Raw genomic sequence first — 22,368 nt, forward strand, 5'->3', positions numbered from 1 at the left:
CTGCAGCGTTTCCATCATTTCAGCGGCTCCATGTCCTCCAGATCGGTTTCAGCTCCACCGACTGCCGAGTTTCACTAAGAGCTGAAATAATCAGATTACATATGAACCTGTGTCCGGAGGATCAAAATGAACTTAAATGCAGGATCACAGTTTATTATTTCACCTACTTTATGTTTTATATCAGAACTGTTCGATCTTTTCCAGTTGATTCCCAGAAACCTGCAGAACCATCTTCAGGTTTGAGATCTAGAATAATTTACACTCGATTTCCAGCAGCAGATGCGACTCCATTATGTGTTAAATTAAAGTACAGCACGATTAGTTTATTGTTCAGCAGGTAAAAAACATTTTAGTTTGGCCATAAAGGCCATTTGGTCCAAGATTTTGGAAAAAAGAACACAATTTAGTCAATTCTGACCAGTAAAATCAATATTTATATCTTTATTTGAAAATGTTTCCTGTATTTATTCAAATTAATTAACTAAAAGCAGATTTGTATGCAGCAAAGTTTACTTTGAGTAAAAGTCGCCAATCCTTCCAACAGAAAGCAGAAAGCCTCCAGATTTAAAGACTAATACTTTGAGTCGCATAAATATTTTCTATTTTAGGAAGATTTTACTTTCTGATCATTTTGTCCCAATTATTATTAATGAACTGAAGTCTGGATATTAACTAAATATGGAGAAATGATCCAGATGACCGGATCTGGAGTCCGATCATCCTGATCCTTCATGTGGAACCACCTGTTCAATGCAACGTCCTGAGGGAAACTTTATAACGTAACACTTCAACTCTTTAACCAATAATAATAACAGAACTCAATGCACTGATTAAGTCTTGATGTTAAATTCCAATAAAATAAGCAACACAATGCAGTAATTTAATAAAAATCAACATTTATTATAAAAATACATCCAACAGTCGAGTGAATTTGAGGATTCATTAGAAACGTGGAGACAAAGCAAAGCGACCGAGGTTCTCCTGTTGGGGGCCGTGTGTGTGTGTGTGTGTGTGTGTGTGTGTGTGTCGGCACCACCAGGACATAATAACCGAACAGGAAGTGAAGCTCCTTCAGACAGGAAATGAAGGACATGGACTCCGTCGTCTTCCACACACCAACCCAGAACGGTCAGAGTGAAACGAGGTTCCCGCCCCCCACAGAGCCGTTACTAACGGTTGCCATGGTAACCCTGCCGCAGGCGCGGATAGCGTAACGGAGTCGTGTGTTCGCTTCAGAACAGTAAACCTGAGCAGATTATTACTGAAGAAATCTTTATAGTTTGGACACAGTCTCAAAAATTAGCATGCTAGCCTCTCAGGTGTTTCCATATTTCCCATCAGCCACTTCAATTTCAGGCAGACATTGTTCAAGATGGCCGCTGTTTTTGAGTCTTTTAAATCAATTATTGACACAAAATATTCCCCATGAACTTTATATCACATCAGATGTTTTGGTCGTCATATTTATACAACTTTAAAATAATAATACGTAAAAATCACAAACTGAGGACTTTGCTGTTAGCGAGTCTCACACTGGTCAACTGGAAGGAGAAGATATGAGACAGTCGGTTCAATGGCTAGCATTAGCTTCTGCTAGGTATTTCTAAGTCTTTAGTTGTTTAGCGCTAGCAGAGCTAATTTTTTCTGTGTGTAGCATTAGTTTCTGCTAATATTTTTTATGTGCTTGATGGTTTAGCATTAACAGAGATACCATTCTTGTTTGGCATATTATTGGTTAGTGAAGCTAACTTTTGGTTAGCTGTGATGACAAATACCAGTAATTACTGCAACACATATTCTCCATGATGACCATTTTGAGAAATGTCCTCCAGAAACAAGATCAAGAAAATATTTATGTAGGCTATGACTTAACTGCTGATATTTGTGAAAAAAATTACTATGGTAACCATGGTGGCCATATTGAATAATAAAAATATCAGTAAATATGATTTCTATGGATTGAATTATGTAGTATTTGACAGTATTAATGTCTGATGAGATTTAGTCCCAGCATAAATTGTCCTTGACGACCATCTTGAATTGTTCAGCAGCTAACAGTTGTTGTTTGTATTTGCATATTACAGATTTAGTTTAAATAATCAATTCTCTGCTGTATAATGCGTCTGATCATAATCAAATTCAATAACTGGGCTTTTTAAAGATGAATTTTCTGCAAAGATTCAAATCATAATATTCCAGAAATTAAGAACTAGATCAGACTCACTAACAGGAAACGGTTGCATAGAGTCGCTAACGAGGTCAACAATACAGATCTGGGGTTCTCCAGACCAGGTATAAGCAGGTAATATTTTATGTCTCTTTTGTTTTCTCCTTGTTGAGCTGGTCCAGGAAGCTAAAGCTAACAGCTAATCTGAGGATTGTACCTACAATGATCTTCCAGTGTGAAAATTAAATACTAAAAAGGTTTAAAAAGCTAATTTTGTTGATTTTCACACTAAGTTTGTTTTCTGTTAGGCTCAATTCTCAGTTTTTGTTTCCCACAGGAAGATTATTGGTGACGCACCGCCTCCAAGGTTTTGTGACTAACAGTTCAACGATAACATGAAGATGATTTAAAGGTTCCTAAAATAAAGTATTAGTGTCAGAGGCTGGGAGTGGTTTAGTTTTGGTTTTAGTTTTTCCTGGAAGCAGACAGGAAGTCAGCAGACAGGAAGTCAGCAGGCCTGCAACATCTTCCTGAGCTCCTCGTCCACGCCGCGCTGCCCCAGTTGCTCCAGGCTGTAGTAGCGGTGCACCACGGCGTTGGCCGTCACCGCCACCAGCCGCACGCCGTGGGTGTCGTCGCCCAGCTGGCAGCCGATGGCCGAGGTCACCACCATGTCCAGGCCGTCGTGGCAGCCGCCAGCGTTCCGGTGGTAATGACCCGAGAAGACGGCCGTCACGCCTGGGAGACGCAGAGAGAAAAGATTCATCACTGAGTTTGTTCTGTCCAGAACCAAAGCTTAAAAAAGAACAGAATTAAAAACAGCAAAATGTTCAAATATTCATGTCATGTGACCCAGGCGGCCTAAATAAAGTAACACTCCCAGCTAAAAATATTTAATACGCGTCATCTGTGGATTTAAACAAGACACTGATCTTCAGAAATATATAGAGGCCCGGCGGGCCGGTACCAGAACCAGTCCTGGATACTGGAGCGGTATTGACCCGGTTGCCATGGAGACCGAACTGTAAAAGAAATTAAACTGGGAAAAACATTAAAAACTGAAAGAAATAAATGATTTGAAAATGAGAAAAGATATTTAACAATTACACTGAAAAAAATGAAACAAAAATTATTTGATGATGGAAACTGAACCAAGATGAAAAACATTCAGTTTAAACGTAAACGGCGTCCAGACCGGGTCCGGACCCGGTCTGGACCAGAACTGCTCACTAAAATCAGAGGAAGCATCAGAGATCAATGAAACCTGATTATTTCTATGAAATCAGATTTTGTCTGGAAGCAGGTCGATTCCAGGTCACTCCAGGTCACTCCAGGTCAGCTCCAGGTTGATCATTTCAAAGTTCTGCTACTGATAATAATTTGATCCTGATGTGTTAAATATGAAGTATCATCCCTCTGCACACACACACACACACACACACACACACACACACACACACACACACACACACACACACACCCACACACACACACACACAGAGTTGCGGCGCCTTATCTGAGGTCAGAAGCAAAGCGAGTCCAGCGACAGGAACCAGACGGTCGGAGCGAAACGCCGTTTGGTTCATTCAAAGTACAGAAACTAACTTTCAGGCAGCAGCAGATGAATTATTTCCCGGTTCTGAACAATGTTCAGGTTTTATTGGTGCATCATAAAGAGTTTTCAGTGATTTTACACAATAAAAGAGGAAATATTCCAGCTGCTGCTGAAGCCTCGTTTATCTCCCGGATAAATCGCATTAGAAGTTTCTGCTAAGCTGATCCGTGTTGGCGGCTAGCTTAATGAAACTCCCAGAAGAAAGATGGCTGCCAGGTCTCTGCTCTCCCATTTAACCAGTAAAAGCTGCAGGCTGGGTTCCAGTTTCACCAGGACTCTCAGTTCGAAGCCGTTCTTCCTCAACAAATACCAGTAAGACTCTTACTGGGACGGGAAACCCAGCAGCTCACGTCTGATTTATGGAACCAACAGAAGAAACGGCTGCGGCAGTAACCAGGTAACTGGTTAAATGATTAACCAGTTAGATGATTAGCCAGTTAGACGGTTAACCAGTTGAATGACTAAATTGACGATAGAAGCTGATTCTGATTCTCATCTGCTCTGGATCTTGATGCTCCAGTCGCAGTCAGTGTTGCAACGGCTCTGAAGAGGCCTCTGACTGAACCTTCATCACTGTGCCGGCATGCTAACATGCTAACAGCTCAACATCCAGGCAGCAGAGACGATTTTCCTGGATGAGTCCATCAGCTGTTAGCAGCTCTGCTAATCCTCGTCCTTTGCTTTTGCTTCTCTTTAACCTCCGTCTGGCCGTTTGGTCACAAAGTCGGGCAGAGACACGGAGTCAGTGGAGGGGTTTCCAGTAATGTTTTTGCATGATTTTCTCCAACAGGCAGGATGATTTATGAACCTCCTCTGCTACAAAACGCAATAAACGTCAGAAACCGGAGCGGCTGCAGCAATAACGGCTCCATCCCATCAGCAGCACATCTGGGGGTTCACGCCCAGCAGCAGGACCTGATGAGTGCTTAATGCAGGCTAATGTGGAGGAAACATGGCCAGGCTGATGGATGTTCACAAATAACATCATTTACCACAGATGAGAGGAAAAAATGACTCTTGCACATTTACTGGAGAAAACCAGCTTTTTTCTTCCAATTTACTGGAACCAGGTCGTCCCAGATTCTGGCTGCAGTCGCTCACATCGACTGATCAGCAAAACTCATTCGCTGCCATGGGCACAAATATCACACAAACATTTAGCTGAATGTTTATCATGTTTATATTTCTATATTAATAACCAACATGAGGAAAAGGACTTCCTGAGCTTTACACATACTTAAATCTAATGTGATTTAAATATGCAGCGTTGAGAAAATATCTTCATTTTCCTATAAAGTTTGATTTATGGACATGAATAAATGAGCACATTAGAACTGTTCCTACATAAAACCTCTAGAATCACATCAGGTTCATCAGACCAGACGGACATGATGAGAATATCATGACTCAGCATTTTAAACATTCAGCCACTTCCTGAACGCAACAGGAAGTGCTTTTATTTTGAAGAACCAGAAGTCTGTCTTACACCACTAGTTTCCATCCATCCATCCATCCATCCATCCATCCATCCATCCATCCATCCATCCATCCAAGGGGAACTTCCTTCTTCACCTTCCTGGTTCTATTGGGACCAAAACAACAACATCCAACCAAACTCTGACCAACCTGTTCCCCTCCTGGCCTGTGGGGGCGCTGCACCAAGAACCACTGAAGGAAACGACACAAAAACCTCTGAAGACACTGAGAGCAACTTCCTTCTTCACCAGATGGACCATTTCTGCTGCTGGTGCTAGGCTAACATGTTAACATTGGTTGGATTTACCCAGAATGCCCTGCGCTGTAGTCCACTTCCTGCTTTTGGAGCGGTCTCCGGTCTGCTTGGAGTTTCACATTCAAACCAAACCAGAGTTCACTTCAACCGAACTCAGACCGAGGTTTGGAGGACCAGAGGTCAGAGGTCGATTAGTGTTCACACCTCACCAACCGAACTAGATTTCATAGGCAAACGGACCGGAGTCGGGTTAAAGCAAACTGAATTATAAAATCCCAAACTGACCAGTCGTTTGGTTTCACCTCTGATGACTTTCAGAGGATAATTCTACATGAAATCATTACTGTATTTGCTTTATGTCCACCATGTCCATCATGTCCCCCAGGTCCTGCATGTCCCCCAGGTCCTGCATGTCCCCCAGGTCCACCATGTCCAGTAATTGAGCCGTCAGCGTTAAGAAGCAGCTCAGAGCAGCGATCCAGTCAGTGGATCATCAGAGCTCCTGACCGGTCGGATCATCTGGACCATCAACTGCTTAGTGACATTAACGCCGCGTCCTTCAGTCACCTTGATGCGTGATTCTGGAGCGTCCAGGTCCAGATGAGACGTTGTGTGTCTTTGTGGAGTCTCACGGTCCTCGTTTCCTCACTGAGCTCCTCGTTTCGCTCTCCTAAACCTCCAACAATGGATCCTGATTAGGGAATTACTCCCTTACAGGACATGAGAGCATTAATTGATTAGTGGAGCGCCGTGTGTGAGCCAGCAGCTCCTCTTGTTCTTCCTGCTAATGGCGTATTAATGCTTTGGGCTGCGATCCCAGCGCTGCCTCTCAGATATGAACAGTTTTAACGGGAAGCTTTGCCTCACTGAGGCCTGAATCCATCATCAGAAAGGAGGGAAATGGCTCCTACAGCCACCATCTCCACCTCATGTAGGCCGGCTGCCCCCAGCGCAAAAACCAGCTAGCTGATGACTACGCTGGTTTAGCCGTTAAGTTATATATATATATATATATATATATATATATATATATATATATATATATACATGTATATACTGTATATGTATATATACGCCGCGGCGCTAACCACTGCGCCACGCAACGCTTCTATTCCGGTAGCCTTTGCTGAAGTTTTCAGTTTCTCTTTGGTAAATTATTTACATTTTTATACAATTGAGTTGTCTGACAAACACACCTGGTTCACTTTCTTTTATTTTCTTGGAAAAATCTGTTTTGTCACGAGAGTGCAACTAGTCATGAGAGAAGTAGATCAACTATGCTAGCTTGACTGTGACAACTTAACATGTAGATGTGCTGCAGAATTCGGTTTGTTTCCGTAAATTCACACACCAACTTTACAGATCATCGGTAGAGTGTAAATTAGCTAATCTACTACTGCTGTGTTAGCTTAGCTATTAGCAGCAATAGCTAATCCACCATTTAAACAATAAAGTGGCTCAATAAACATTGAGCCTAAAAACATAAAACTGTAACGGACTGAATGTTCTATCTTTGTGTTTGTGGTTTTTGGTACATAAAGCGCCGTTATTGATAGTTGCTAAGGCAACAAGTTTGTATGCAGCGTAGCCAATAAAGTGCTAGAGAAAAACAAAGAATATGAGTGGTTTTGAGTTTCCAGGTATTTTTTGGCACTCTGAATTAATCGCTTCTCCTCCAGGTTTCATTTGGCTAACGGTTCTGCCGGCAGCACAGAACCGTGCAGAGCAGAGAATATTCCTTTTACCCTCCAGCGCTGTGCGCCTGCTCCAAATGTCTGGATGTAAACAATAACATGCGTCTATAGCATCAAGGGTCGCGCTGTGAATGGTTCACAGTAAGATGAAACCAGGAAGTGCCGCCCTACCTGCCCGTTTGAAACGCTCCATCAGGTTCTGCCTCGCTTCCTGCGGCAGGTTGAAATACTCGTCCTGTTCATCGTGACTCTTCACGTACAGAGGAATGTGCTGGAAAACCAAGATATGTTTGGGTTTGGGTTCCTATGCACAAAACAGAAACAACCACAGGATCCTAGTTCAGTTCAGGAACAGCTGATCTCATAGTAGATCAGCGTTAATCAGAGAGCGTCATGGCGCCGTACCGCAGAGGAGGCCCTGCTCAGCTGCGCCTCCAGCCACGTCTCCTGAGCCTCCTTCTGCTGGGGGCAGGCCGAGGCGTTGAAGTACAGCTGGGAGTTCAGGACCAGGCAGAGAACGCCGCCCACCTGGGAAGCAGCAAAACGATAAGACCAGCAAAACATCCCAACATCACATGACCTCAAGTCACCGTTTAGCCCCTACGCAGGTGTGGAAAATTCAGTTTTTAACCAATAAAAATCTTTATTTGCGTCCACCCACCCTTAGTATTTCCACTAACTGAAAATCTAGAGGCTGAAGTTTTTATCGGTTCTTCTCTCCGTCATGAAGCCCAAACTTCTCGTCTGCCAAATGATTTACCAGATTAAATTGCAGACGAATGAAAGCCACTGGAAGTACATGACTTCAGGAATGAAAACTGATTGACGTCATATTGTTTTAATATTCTAAACAGTCAAAATGTTTGACAAACCGTTTCAGGTTCTGGTCTTCCCGTCCTGTTGAGCCCAGTTCACACAACATGATCTTTTGGACCGATTTCCCCTCATGACAATCCTAGAACATGCAACCTTCTAAGATTGTCGCTTGTGATAATCCTAACCGGTCATCCTGTTACAGCTGATCGGGTCCAGTCGGCGGAACGTCGGACCGCTCCGATCTAACATCGGTCATGTTCAACATCGTGTTGGCCGGATTATCGCAGCCTGTGGGTTTTTCCTGACTGGGAGAGCGCAGCCTGTTGAATGAGAGAGGTAGCCAATCAGAAAGCACGGTGACGTGAGAACGGAGGGGAATCCCAAACACGGCGAACCGAGAGTCCGGTGACATCAGAGGATCAGCATGAATGTTAATTCAGCATTTCGTACAAAGAACATCACCAGAAACGATAATGAGAGGAACTGCAGCGAAACTGGTACCGCAGTTGATAAACCCGGTAACTTTTCATTAACCTGACATGATACAACGATAAGGATATTCACTGAGTCAGGGCTGGACGCTGCAGGAAGATTCCATTGATTGATTAATTAAACATTGATTAATGCTGGTTTTAAAATGAATTAACTGGACTTGTATTTTGTGCCCATTTTTCTCAATGTGATTGTAAACATTAAATGACAAATACTAACTAACTAATAAAGCTTAAAGAAACAACAGAACAGAAAACGATCTAAACACACAAATGGTGACGATGGAAAAACAGATTCACCTCCATAGTGCAGCAAACAGAGCCGCCGCCCGTCTCCACTCTTACCCAACGCCGTTACGTCTGTTATGCTTAAAATAAACTCAAACTATCGTTATTGCTTCCACATCATCAGCCATGTTTGTTTGCTCTAAACTCGTGTGATATAGAGGTTTTTACTAGATTTTCTGTCTGGAATCTGAATGTTGGTGAGAGAAATCGGTTCTCGTGTCGTGTGGCTGGAAACACAAACCGATGAACCGATCGCACTGATCGAACTATTTGAACTGATCGAACCAATCGAACCTGTTATAAATATGATTTTTGTCGGCTACAGTGTGGTCTCTCTCAGGTTTTGAAAATCGGCCAACAAATCTAAAATCGCGTCGTGTGACCTGGGCTTCAACCAGGAAGGATGCTTTATTTTTATTGGCTGTTCTTTGGGCCTCCCAGCCAATCAGTGAACTTTGAAACTTTGTAAACTGATTTAACTATTTAGATCAATAAAGTCTCATCTTATCACATTATAACTTCTGTTATATTTTATGGCTCACATGCAGAAAAAGACCATTTTATTTATGAATCAGCTTCTCACACACACTGACGCTTATATGTAAGGTAGATTAATCATTTTAATCCTAATATGTAATGTAGCTTTTTTTCATTAAATTAAGGAAAAACATGAATAGCTAGCAGAAGATTACCAGACGGTTCAGATGATAACCAGTGTCTCCTCTCTAGTGATAATCGGCCATCTTGTTTTTGTCTGTTGTTATTTTCGTTCTGCTCACCCAGAAGCTGAAGTAGTCGTCGCCCCAGGCCCGGCAGTACTGCTCCACCGTGCTGGGAGTCGGTACCTGGTCCAGGTCGTGGTTCCCGCTGACGAACACGAGTGGGATGGACGGGTCCGTCTCCCTCAGGGCCTCCTTCAGGTCCCGCTCCTGGGCTTCTCTGAATTCGGTTCCTGGTGGGTAGAGATGGCAAGTTGAATGAGTTTAACTCTAAAAAGTTATTTGATCGTGTTTGAGCAGATGGAGATTCAGGCTGCTCTGGTGGCGACGCCATGTTGGAGTCCAGTAAACGCTCTGGTGGCGACGCCATGTTGGAGTCCAGTAAACGCTCTGGTGGCGACGCCATGTTGGAGTCCAGTCGACGCTCCGGTGGCGATGCCATGTTGGAGTCCAGTAATCCATCTGGTGGCGACGCCATGTTGGAGTCCAGTCGACGCTCTGATGGCAACGCCATGTTGGAGTCCAGTCGACGCTCTGATGGCAACGCCATGTTGAACTCCAGTAAACCCTCTGGTGGCGACGCCATGCTGGAGTCCAGTAATCCATCTGGTGGCGACGCCATGTTGGAGTCCAGTAATCCATCTGGTGGCGACGCCATGTTGGAGTCCAGTAATCCATCTGGTGGCGACGCCATGTTGGAGTCCAGTAATCCATCTGGTGGCGACGCCATGTTGGAGTCCAGTCGACGCTCTGGTGGCGACGCCATGTTGGAGTCCAGTCGACGCTCCGGTGGCGACGCCATGTTGGAGTCCAGTAAACGCTCTGGTGGCGACGCCATGTTGGAGTCCAGTAAACGCTCTGGTGGCGACGCCATGTTGGAGTCCAGTCGACGCTCCGGTGGCGACGCCATGTTGGAGTCCAGTAATCCATCTGGTGGCGACGCCATGTTGGAGTCCAGTCGACGCTCTGATGGCGACGCCATGTTGAACTCCAGTAAACCCTCTGGTGGCGACGCCATGCTGGAGTCCAGTAATCCATCTGGTGGCGACGCCATGTTGGAGTCCAGTAATCCATCTGGTGGCGACGCCATGTTGGAGTCCAGTAATCCATCTGGTGGCGACGCCATGTTGGAGTCCAGTCGACGCTCTGGTGGCGACGCCATGTTGGAGTCCAGTAAACGCTCTGATGGCGACGCCATGTTGGAGTCCAGTCGACGCTCTGATGGCGACGCCATGTTGGAGTCCAGTAATCCATCTGGTGGCGACGCCATGTTGGAGTCCAGTAAACTCTCTGATGGCGACGCCATGTTGGAGTCCAGTCGACGCTCTGATGGCGACGCCATGTTGGAGTCCAGTAAACGCTCTGATGGCGACGCCATGTTGGAGTCCAGTCGACGCTCTGGTGGCGACGCCATGTTGAAGTCCAGTAAACGCTCTGATGGCGACGCCATGTTGGAGTCCAGTCGACGCTCTGATGGCGACGCCATGTTGGAGTCCAGTAAACGCTCTGATGGCGACGCCATGTTGGAGTCCAGTAAACGCTCTGGTGGCGACGCCATGTTGGAGTCCAGTAAACGCTCTGGTGGCGACGCCATGTTGGAGTCCAGTCGACGCTCTGATGGCGACGCCATGTTGGAGTCCAGTAATCCATCTGGTGGCGACGCCATGTTGGAGTCCAGTAAACTCTCTGATGGCGACGCCATGTTGGAGTCCAGTCGACGCTCTGATGGCGACGCCATGTTGGAGTCCAGTAAACGCTCTGATGGCGACGCCATGTTGGAGTCCAGTCGACGCTCTGGTGGCGACGCCATGTTGAAGTCCAGTAAACGCTCTGATGGCGACGCCATGTTGGAGTCCAGTCGACGCTCTGATGGCGACGCCATGTTGGAGTCCAGTAAACGCTCTGATGGCGACGCCATGTTGGAGTCCAGTAAACGCTCTGGTGGCGACGCCATGTTGGAGTCCAGTAAACGCTCTGGTGGCGACGCCATGTTGGAGTCCAGTCGACGCTCTGGTGGCGACGCCATGTTGGAGTCCAGTAAACGCTCTGATGGCGACGCCATGTTGGAGTCCAGTAAACGCTCTGATGGCGACGCCATGTTGAAGTCCAGTAAACGCTCTGGTGGCGACGCCATGTTGGAGTCCAGTAAACGCTCTGGTGGCGACGCCATGTTGGAGTCCAGTAAACGCTCTGGTGGCGACGCCATGTTGGAGTCCAGTCGACGCTCTGGTGGCGACGCCATGTTGGAGTCCAGTCAACGCTCTGATGGCGACGCCATGTTGGAGTCCAGTCAACGCTCTGATGGCGACGCCATGTTGGAGTCCAGTAAACGCTCTGGTGGCGACGCCATGTTGGAGTTGGAGTCCAAAATATAAAATCTCTGCAGCGACAAACATAAAGGAAGCTTCGACGCCATGAAGACGGGAAACATAACCTGAAATAGTTCAGTTTTAATCTCCAACCAGGGCGGGACGGTTTGGCAAAGATCACCATATAAACGCTTCAAATCAGCCAATATCAATAATTATTGATTAGTTTACTGTTTTAAATATCTGAAATGGTGTCAAACTGCCGGTGTGACAGTTCCTGTTTTATTTCTTAGCAGCGATGAGGAAACGATGAGGAAACGATGAGGGAACGATGAGGAAACGATGAGGAAACGATGAGGAAACGATGAGGGAACGATGAGGAAACGATGAGGGAACGATGAGGAAACGATGAGGGAACGATGAGGAAACGATGAGGAAATGATGAGGGAACGATGAGGAAACGATGAGGGAACGATGAGGAAACGATGAGGAAACGATGAGGAAACGATGAGGGAACGATGAGGGAACGATGAGGAAACGATGAGGAAACGATGAGGGAACGATGAGGAAACGATGAGGAAATGATGAGGGAACGATGAGGAAACGATGAGGAAACGATGAGGAAACGATGAGGGAACGATGAGAGAACGATGAGGGAATGATGAGGAAACGATGAGGGAACGATGAGGAAACGATGCTGACGTTTACCAGAACCAAATGCTTCTGGATGATGAAGCATCTCAGACATTATTACGATAAATGATAAGGTTGTTGTTTTGAGACCATTTTCACTAAAGTAACGATAAATGTTGAAATTCTAATGAACATTTCACACTGGAAGACATTTTAAATATCCAAAATAAACTTTAAAACAACAGAAACAGAAATAAAATGAATTCTAAGGTTTGAATGGTCCTTCAGAAAATGGCTAGTTGAGTCCAAAGAACCAGAGTGAAGATTTAAAAATGATAAAGGAAGAGTTTGTTTTAATTTATGATATGATAATTTTTTATTGTGGCAGGCCTACTGATCACATGAGGATGAGTTTAGTGTAAACAGCTGTGATCTGTGAAGGACGTGTGCATGAAGAATCCATCCGATCCTCCCTGCTTTTTGTGTAAATGAAGCTGAAGGAGCGTTAGCAACAGCCGGGAGGCGCCGACCAGCGCTAACTAGCTCTGCATGACAATGAGGGATGAGCACAGGGCTCCTGCCTTGCTAAAGGGCCCGAGGGAAGAGCAGCCGCCTGCCTTCATGCCGTCTCACTGACCTGCTGGCATCTAAAGCAGCGATCAGAGCTGCAGGTCGCCGCACATATTAATCAGAATTGGTCAATCTTCTCTGGGTAAAGCGGCGTATCAGAACGTCCTTGGCCTCCTGCTGGACTCCAGGCAGGTTATTCATATTCAGCCCCACCGGGTCGCTCTGCTGATTCTGGGTCACACTGACCGGCAGCCAGTGGAACAGGAGGCCCTGCAGGCTCACCAGGCTAACAGCACCAGGCTAACAGAATTAGGCTAACAACACCAGGCTAACAGAATTAGGCTAACAGCACCAGGCTAACAGAATTAGGCTAACAGCACCAGGCTAACAGCACCAGGCTAACAGCACCAAGCTAACAGCACCAGGCTAACAGAATTAGGCTAACAGCACCAGGCTAACAGAATCAAGCTAACAGCACCAGGCTAACGGCTGATTGGGTCTGTTACACCTGGCAGTGAGATGATCCATCAGAGTAATAAATCAATAAATTAATCATGATCAATTAAAATGAGCTCAATAATTTCCATTAGTCTTTAAATCTAAACTAAAATCTGTTCAAAGTTTCTTTTGAACCATAATAAATGAAACCAAGATATTTTCTGTGAATGTTTTTGGTGAACACATTAAATTCATATTATCATGTATCGCGGCGCCAGGCGGCGTTTAAACCTGCAGGCCTGGAAGCCCTTTAACGGGTCGGCCCCGGTTACCGTCGGATACCATCGGCCCCGGTTACCGTCGGTTACCGTCGGCCCCACGCAGCAGGTTGCGCGCGCCATCCTCATTACTCGCCACGTCCGTCACGGTGCCGGTAAGCGGCCTGACGGAGGATGAGCCTCTGCAGCCGGAGCCGCCCGGCTGACATTTCCCCTTAAAGTGTTTATTTACCGTCCGGAATGGATCGGTGGCGGCGGGGGAAGCTGGCTGTCAGGCGGCATTACCGGCGCCGCTGCCTGCAGGTGACAGGAAATTGGCAAGTGTCTCTGTAGCGGAGATTTCACTCCCTGTTGCTCCTTTTCATCGCTCTCACATTGAGTTTTCCCGTCTGTCTGTCTGTCCTCCCCGTTATCTGTCCATTAACCGCAGCTGGCGCGGCTTCAGAGGAAGTTCTGACATGGGAGAGCATACAGAAACTTTCATTAATGCTGAGCCCCTGATCGGCCCCTGATCGGTCCCTGATCGGTCCCTGATCGGCCCCTGATCGGTCTCTGTCGCCTCTGTAGGACCCATCAAAGGTTCGGTTTGTTTGTTGGTCATAAATGAATGAGCTTCTCTGATTATTCTCACAATTAATCGAGTAATTAGCTTAAAAAAATAACACATTATGCAGATTTTTAATTTGACAATTTAAGCTTGTTTTATACGTAAAAAGCACAAAATAAAAAGAAATCATTTAATTCCTATTTTTAAATATTAAAATAAAACATTTTCTTTCCTGAAATGTAACATAGCAAAGGATCCATCTGCAGCTAAATAAATACTAAATAGCTGTTAAACCTGCTTGATTCAACATCTATTAACTATTTTTTAATGAACTAGATAAAGATTTAAGCAAAAGGAATTTAATTTTACAGAATTGAAACCAGAAGAAGCAAAACCTGAAACATGAGTTCTGAACAGATTTACACCTAGAGATGCAAAATGTTCACGTTTTGTTCAGTTTTGGTTTCAGTTTTTTCAGCAAATGCCATATTTTAGTTAAATAATCGATTACTAAATTAGTTGATATTATTTCAGTAATTGATAAATCTGATGAATTGTTGGAGTTGTGGCCAAACTGAAGGCAAACGAAGCTCTGAACCGACCGGCTTCCTCTCCAGAGACTCTTCTCATCTCAAGGACTTCCTTCAATCAGCCTCACTTCCTCGCCGCCCGGCGTCTTCCCTCGCCGCCCGGCGTCTTCCCTCGCCGCCCGGCGTCTTCCCTCGCTAACTTTTAAAGCTGACAAATGAAGAGGATAAGGAGCGCTGGCGAGGCGAGGACGGCGCCGTGGGGTGAGATGGAGAGCTGATTAGATTAGAGGAACGTTCTGGACCTGACACTCGTCTAATGAGCTCCACAAAGGGTTCTGCTGCGACTCCGGGCTCCGGGGTGCCGAGCGGCGCCAGGCCCGGTGCTGACGTCTCGGTCCGTCTCTCTGAAACACGCAGAGATGAATTAAAGGCTGATTGGAGACTTCCCTTTCGCTGCTCCGTAACCGTGGAAACCTGTAATTGGCAGTGAGAGGCTTTTCTCTTCGGTGAGTGGATGAGAGGAAACCAGGTTCTGCTGGGTCCAAACTGAAGGTTCTGGTTCTTTCTGCTGCTCAGGTCATCAGCAGGACGGAAACGGTTTATCGTGACCAATCGATTATTGAAATAATTGTCAACTAATTTAGTAAATTAATTGTTAACTGGAATAAACAGAATCAGCAGAAATGAAGCAAAAACTGTTCAGAAAAAATGAACATTTTGCATTTAAAATAAATTTAGCTTCACTGTTAATCACATTTTATATCCAATCAGTTAATCTAAAATAATCTGGGGATTATATATTAAATATCTGATCAGCTTTTCTCATCTTGATGTTAGAAGATGTTTTAGCTAAAATGTTACTGAATAAAATGTTGGTTTTCATTTTTTAAAAAGGGAATGTATTTCTAATATTGTATAAAAAGGCTTAAATGAAAAATCTGTAGAACGTGGCAGCTTGTTTATTTGGTTAATCACCAAATTGATTGATTAATTGATCAAATAATTTTTAGTTGCAGCCATCGGTTTACAACCCGACCTGACCCGACCCGACCCGACCCACTCAGCTTAACCTTTACATCTGACAAACAACATAGTCACCAATAAGAACCAGGACTGAGCAATAAATTGGTTTTGTCAATTAATGAAATTTTCTGTTTCTGAAGGTTAGATTTTTGGACAAAGCTGGATTTTCCAGTTTGAACAGCATTTCTTACACTTTCTGTTTAGTTTACCTTTAAATTCAACTTACACAAGTAACTGGAATAAAACAGCCAGATTTTGTTGTTGTTTGTAAATTCTTCATGAAAAAAAGTCGGAAATCAAATTTGGTATAAATAAAGTTGTAGATTGTATTTCCAGCCATGCTGGAAGTTCTGAATTAGAGGTTTAAAGCCGTCCAGACTCTGACCTCACTGAGCCGACAGTCTGAATTAAATGCACATCTGAGTTTCAGCTGCAAATCCAAGAAAAGAGACGTCAGATTTTCCTGAGCTGAAGCCTGAAGGGCAGCAAACGGACCGACTCTTCGGGCCGGAGGAGCTGCAGACGGTCAGAACCGCTTGTTCACATCAAGTAATTCAGCCTGAAGCTCAGAGCGTAACGTGACCTGGATCAAACCTGGATGAGTAAACAGTTTACTGCTGCATCCGAAACTATTTAACAACCAGATCTGGTCACCAAGGCAACCGGCCACAGACAGAATTAATCGAACCAGAGCTGTCCACTCATTGATATTATTTCCACAACATTGGTAGGAGCAACACAGAGATAAAATCCCTGGACTGATTACAGCTGAACATATTCAGCAGCTGCAGCCGAGCGCGGCGCCAAGGTTCGACGTTTCCATAGATAAATATCAGCTGCAGCCAGGCGGGAAAACGGGCTGAGCAGAGGAAAGTTACAGGAAAGAAACACGGACACTGCATGTAGCTTTAATAAAAATATGATTTCACATATTTATTAAAACTGTCAGCATGCCGTTACGCTTCAATATGAGACAGATAACCTGTGGAAACATCGACCTCCTCCCAGCGCCGTCTGAACGAAACAACCGATCAGAGCCAGGAGGACGGGCTTAGTGCTGCCAATCATCCTCATGAACGCGCTGCTCACTGTGTCAATGCCACAGAGAAACAACTTACTGTTACAGGAAAACCATTTATCCACTGTCTTCTGTGGAGATGCTAACTAGCATTAGCATAGCAACAGTTTAAACAAATATGTAAAAACATTTTTCATAAAAGTTACAAACTGAAGCTTTAATTCTGTTGAAGAAGAAAAGACGAGAAGTGAGGATGAAGAGGTTGAGGAAGATGTGGCTGCAGCTGCTGAAGAGGACAGATGATGATGATGAAGGCTGTGAGAGCAGCAGCAGGAAGTTGTATGTCTTAACTTCCTGCAGCTTCAGCTGGAACCTGATGGAACATTTTTATTTTTATTATGTCTATAAAGTCACTGCCTGCCATGTTCAAAGTTCAGGGAAGAGGTCAGAGGTCACTACTAAAGAACCGTTGAAACATTTCGATGGCAGTTCTCACTGATTTGTAGGGAATGAAATGTGACCCTGAAACATTCAGGAGTAAAATTATATCAAATATGACTTAAAATAAATTTTACTTCCTGATTTAATGACTTCAAATTGGGCCTCTGTCTCTTTAAGAACTCCTGCTGTTACTGAAGCTCCGCCTCCAGGAAGTCATCCAACATGGCTCCTCTATTAACTCTTTAATGTTTCCACTAGCGTTGCTCTGAGCAGCAGCTAAAATGAGCTCAGCTGGTTGCTAATTGCTGCTGGCTAGTCTGAAGGAGCTGAGTGGGGGAGGAGCTGCGCCTCGAAGGCGGGGCTAGGTCCTCCCAGGTGTTTTGAACAGCTGAGTGGTTGCCATGGAGATGAAAGGATTTCTCAGACATGAAAGAATCAAAGCAAAACTGCAGGTTTGATTTTAAAACATGATGGAAAGAAACAAATGATTTTAAGATTTTCATTGTAAAATGTAATAAATGTGACACATAATTGCTGGGCTATGATTGGTCACTAAACACAAATAGCTGAAGTGGCCTAGTTAAAGCCTCCTACCCGGCATGGCGTGGACCAGGTCCCCACACAGCACCATGAAGCGGGGTCGGGGCCGCAGCTGGTTGACCCCCGCCACCGCCTGCTTGGTGAGCGCCACTTCCTCCTCCCACTCGTCCCCGCCGCCCACCGCGTCGCCGATCCGCCACGCCTTCATCAGGCCCAGCTGGGGGTCCGCAGCCTGGACGAAGCAGAACGGCCCGGTCCACTGCCGCTCCGCCTCTGGGGACGCACCAACACACCGGGTCAGAGCGGTTCCGACCCAGAACACCGGGTCAGAACCCAAGAGCCAATCAGAGTCAATGTTATTTGAAATTCGATTTCTGACCTTTATATTTCTACTGCTTTATTTCTATTTTGTCTAATTTTTGTTTTAAATTATTGGTTCTTTTAAACTTCAAATTATTTTTAGGTTCTGTTTTTATAGATTAAACTTTGTCCGTTTTTCGTGCTGCAGACTGAAGAGGTGGATCGTCACCAACAGGTGGTTAATAACCGTTTAACAGAAACATTAAACTCTTGGTTCTGTTTTAACGTCTCAGTTGATAAGATGGACAAAAACAGCCATAATAATTGTACAATAACAGATAAACTTCATGTAAATGACGTGCAAATTCACGTCATTTACAGCCCTAAATAATTAACCAGGATAATCTCTGCAGTAAACAACACCGAGCCACGTCATCCTGCTCCTGCAATCATTCCTCTGTGGGAAAGGAGTTTTCACTCTGGAGCAGAACCAAAGTGGAAAAACAAACAAGATGCAAATGGATCCAGCTTGTTGGCGGCTAACGGACAGATGTTAGGAACAGGTGTGAACAGCAGCTTTCTGTTCGACTCATTTAGCTTCCACAGCTGCTGAGGAGAGGCTGCCATCAAAACCAACCCTCAGGTTCCCTCAGAGGCTCAGCTAGCCGCTCAGTTAGCCACTCAGCTAGCTGAGCAGCTAGCAGCTCAGCTAGCTGCTCAGCTAGCAGCTCAGCTAGCCGCTCAGTTAGCCGCTCAGCTAGCAGCTCAGCTAGCCACTCAGCTAGCCGCTCAGCATCCCCGCAGGTGTCGCTCCACAGGATCCTGTAGAGGTCAGAGGTCAGCGCAGAGAGGGTTTTGGTCAGAGCAGAACATGGATCCGTTAGTTTCCAAACATTCTCTTCTTTACGTCTGAGTTCATAAAGCCGTCAGTGAAAATATTATTTGTCCTTCCAATCACACCTGAAGGACGTTTTGATGAATCTGCTGCCGACGGCGACGAGGCCAAAAGTTTTAGTTTCCAGCTAAAAACATCACTGCATTTATCTGCATTATGCATAACAATCATATTTAAAGTATTAACTGAAGAAATAAATATTTAAGAACTCTTTAAAGCACATTTATACTCTATTAATATTCATTTTTACTAAATACTGTTAAGATTGAACTCGACGGACCCAAAACGTGTGAGCACACGAACAGGAAATCAGCCAACACAGAACAATCAGAGTTTACTTATTTTATTCTTTTAGCGCTAAAAGAAAGAGACGCTTACCCTTACAGGCTTAGGTGGATGTCAAGTGTAAAGGCCCGAATCTATACAGCATCTGCTCAAACACGGAAGACACCTTGCTTATATCCTAAAGTCCGCCTCCTGGTCTGTTGGTGTGTTACGTCACTGCCTAGTGGTCAGACGATGAGCTAAAGTTAAGTTTCGTTTCTACAGAAAGTGTCCGTATGAAACAAAAGGCTTTTGTGCAGAATCTTTGTGTCCGTAGTTGAGTGTGCGTGCATGTATGGTGCGTGTCTGGAGTAAACGTCTCAACAATACATAATTTATTTATTTATTTATTTATTTATTTATTTATTTATTTATTTCGAACAGACTTTAAAACAATCAAAAAGAAAATAAAATAAAATGGAATGAAACAAACTTAAGAAATAAAATATGAAACAAATTATTATGCCCATGTGACATGCAAAATTTTCTGTTCGAAAAGGAGCAGGTAGAAGATACATCTTATAATGTCCTGCCCCTTTCCTACTTGTCAATGTATTTACAATGAACTGTCATAACATCAAAAAGAAAAATTTTCCATTTTTTCATCATGTATGACTATACAAAATTATTTTAAGTACTATTTATATCATCAATTACATTATAGCCTATTGCATATTAAACATCTTATACAGCATATTTTGAAATGAGCTCTGCTTTAATCAGCTTTTTAAATTGGTTTACATTTGTAATTTGTTTTAACTCATCATTCAATCCATTCCAGACATTTACTCCACACACAGATAAACAAAAACTCTTCCTGGTTGTTCTAATATGTTGTTTTTTAAAATATCCTTCACCTCTTAGATAATAACCACCCTCTCTGTCAGCAAACATTTCCTGTATACTGTGTGGAAGTTTTTGATGTCTGACCTTAAACATGAATTGTGTAGTTTTAAATGTTACCAGGTCCCAGAATTTCAGTATATTTGATTTAATAAATAACTGGTTTGTGTGTTCCCAGTATCCCACTTTATGTAATATTCGGAAAATATTCAGTTATTTGTTTCATTTCGTCCTTACAGTCAGTGGGCGTGGCCAACACTGTACAGGTGAGTGTTCTGCAGGTAAGTCTTGAGTCGTTACATGTCTGTACTTGTGTGGCTGGGCATTGAGAAAGCCTGTAGTGACATTTAAATTGTGTCATTAAACTTAAATTAATACATGCAAATTCAAAAATACTTTATTAATCCCAAAGGGAAATTAAATGTTGTTGTAACTCATTAATGTTAATTAATTTACTGAGATAAATGTATCAACTATTTTATATATTTAATTTAATTAGATGCAGTTAATACATCACTTTAAATATTCACCATTACAACTGGAAAAAATATAAGAATATTTAATAAATTAACGGCAGAAACACGTCCTGTGTAATAAGCTAAATAGAGCCGACTTCTTACCAACAAGGACCGGCTGCAAGTGTTACCATGGCAACAGTGACAAAAAGTTTATAACAAACGCAAAAGCTGTAATAAAAACCGCAGAACATTTAAACAACAGTGAAGTTAGAAGATCAGGCAGTTTTAGCCCGAGCTAAAGGAGCTAGCTGCAGGCGGGGGTTACCTTCAGTCAGTCCGCTGAAAGTCCGATGTTTGGCTCGGAGGAACATTTCTTCTGTGTCCGCCATGTTCCCGGCTGGTTCCGCTGAAAACGACCCAGAAAACTAAACAACTACTGCCGGACTTCCGGAGCTGCCTGTCAGCCTGACTCCGATCCAGACCCGTTTAACCTGCTGCGTTGTTTCAGCAGCCTGACTGCTGGGAACCTGCCGGCTTATCGGGGATCGATTACACAGCCTGGCGATCAGGCTCGGACTTCTACTGCTGCTGTCAGCTGTTCCATCAAAGGAAAACATGTGTTGTTTTCTTTAAGACTATTTAGAAAAAAACAAACAATTCTGACTATAATCCATTTCCGCCATGAAAGAAAAAAAATAAAAGCCCAGCAGGAAGTCACATTTTAAACTTTCAACATTAAATTACAAGATCCAAAGTCATGATTAAAAGATACCAGAGCAGCTGGGGAAAAGTTTCCTTAGAGAAACAGCGTGACCTTTAGTTTTATTACTGTCAAAATGTAAATTTTGACTTTTAAAGTCAAAACTATTTTAACTTTAGTTAAAACTACTATAAACTATTAAAAATTCAAAAGTTGAATTGATTACTTCAAAAGTCAAAATTATGATTTTGTATTTCTTACACATCACTGAATCTCAAAATTATGACTATCACACTTGTGACTTCAAAAGTGAAATTATTACTGTGAAAGTCAAAATTATGACTTTGGATCTCAGAACTATGCCTTTAATACTCGAAATTATGACTTCCTGTTGGATTGATTTTTCTTTCATGGCAGAAATGGGTTTCCGTAAAATGTGGACTTTAATTAGCCGTATTTTATTTATCTTTAATGCATTAGAGCATTTGTGAGGTCAGACACTGATGTTGGACTCTGGGTCCAGGCTCTGCAGATTCCTGTCCAGGTGAAGCCGTCCAATCAGAGGAGACGGTTCCTGTTCTGTTTCTCTCATCCAGCATGTTGACTGAAACGGACCAGAACGTCAGCGAGAAATTTTAAATGATCGGATCCGTTCAAATGTTTTCTAGAAAGTAAAAATGATTCAGACATCCTCAGTAAAACCAGTGAAGCATTATGGGAGAAGATTTTTCTGGGCTGACGAATGAAGAGCATGTTTCATCTTGTGAGACAAAAGTTAGGATTGAAAGGCTGAAGTGTTAGAAATAATATTTGTTAAATATGTTTGATATTTACTGGAGCTCAGCTAATAAACCCTGCAGCAGAAACCGACCTTAAGATCTTAATTCATCTTTTAAAAATATATCTTGTCTGGTTTTCTCTGCATATTTCAAAAAGAAAGAAATATGAAAGAAATGACGCTCTGTCAGAATTATGAAATATTTAATGGCTTACTTCTGT

The 22,368-nt window shown here is 43.6% G+C and overlaps 1 protein-coding gene across 3 annotated transcripts; it reads right to left on the reverse strand.

Annotated features, from left to right (window-relative positions):
* Window positions 1–875: 875 nt before the first annotated feature.
* Window positions 876–21,327, reverse strand: cpped1 (calcineurin like phosphoesterase domain containing 1). Of its 3 annotated transcripts, none has more exons than XM_023340788.1 (6): window positions 20,995–21,303; window positions 17,904–18,122; window positions 9,583–9,755; window positions 7,614–7,736; window positions 7,380–7,479; window positions 876–2,905 (listed from the first exon to the last, which is right to left on the reverse strand). In XM_023340788.1, the coding sequence occupies exons 1-6, from the start codon at window positions 21,056–21,058 to the stop codon at window positions 2,676–2,678; spliced, it is 909 nt and encodes a 302-aa protein (XP_023196556.1). In that variant the 5' UTR covers window positions 21,059–21,303; the 3' UTR covers window positions 876–2,675. The 3 variants fall into 3 exon arrangements, with proteins under 3 accessions (XP_023196556.1, XP_023196555.1, XP_023196554.1); XM_023340787.1 differs by having other exon boundaries at window positions 7,380–7,512; window positions 20,995–21,301; XM_023340786.1 differs by lacking the exons at window positions 876–2,905; window positions 7,380–7,479; window positions 7,614–7,736; window positions 9,583–9,755 and adding an exon at window positions 9,766–11,902 and having other exon boundaries at window positions 20,995–21,327.
* Between the last annotated feature and the right edge of the window lie 1,041 nt (window positions 21,328–22,368).

Source organism: Xiphophorus maculatus, chromosome 10 (genome assembly GCF_002775205.1).
Source record: "Xiphophorus maculatus strain JP 163 A chromosome 10, X_maculatus-5.0-male, whole genome shotgun sequence".
Classification (NCBI taxonomy): Eukaryota; Metazoa; Chordata; class Actinopteri; order Cyprinodontiformes; family Poeciliidae; genus Xiphophorus; species Xiphophorus maculatus.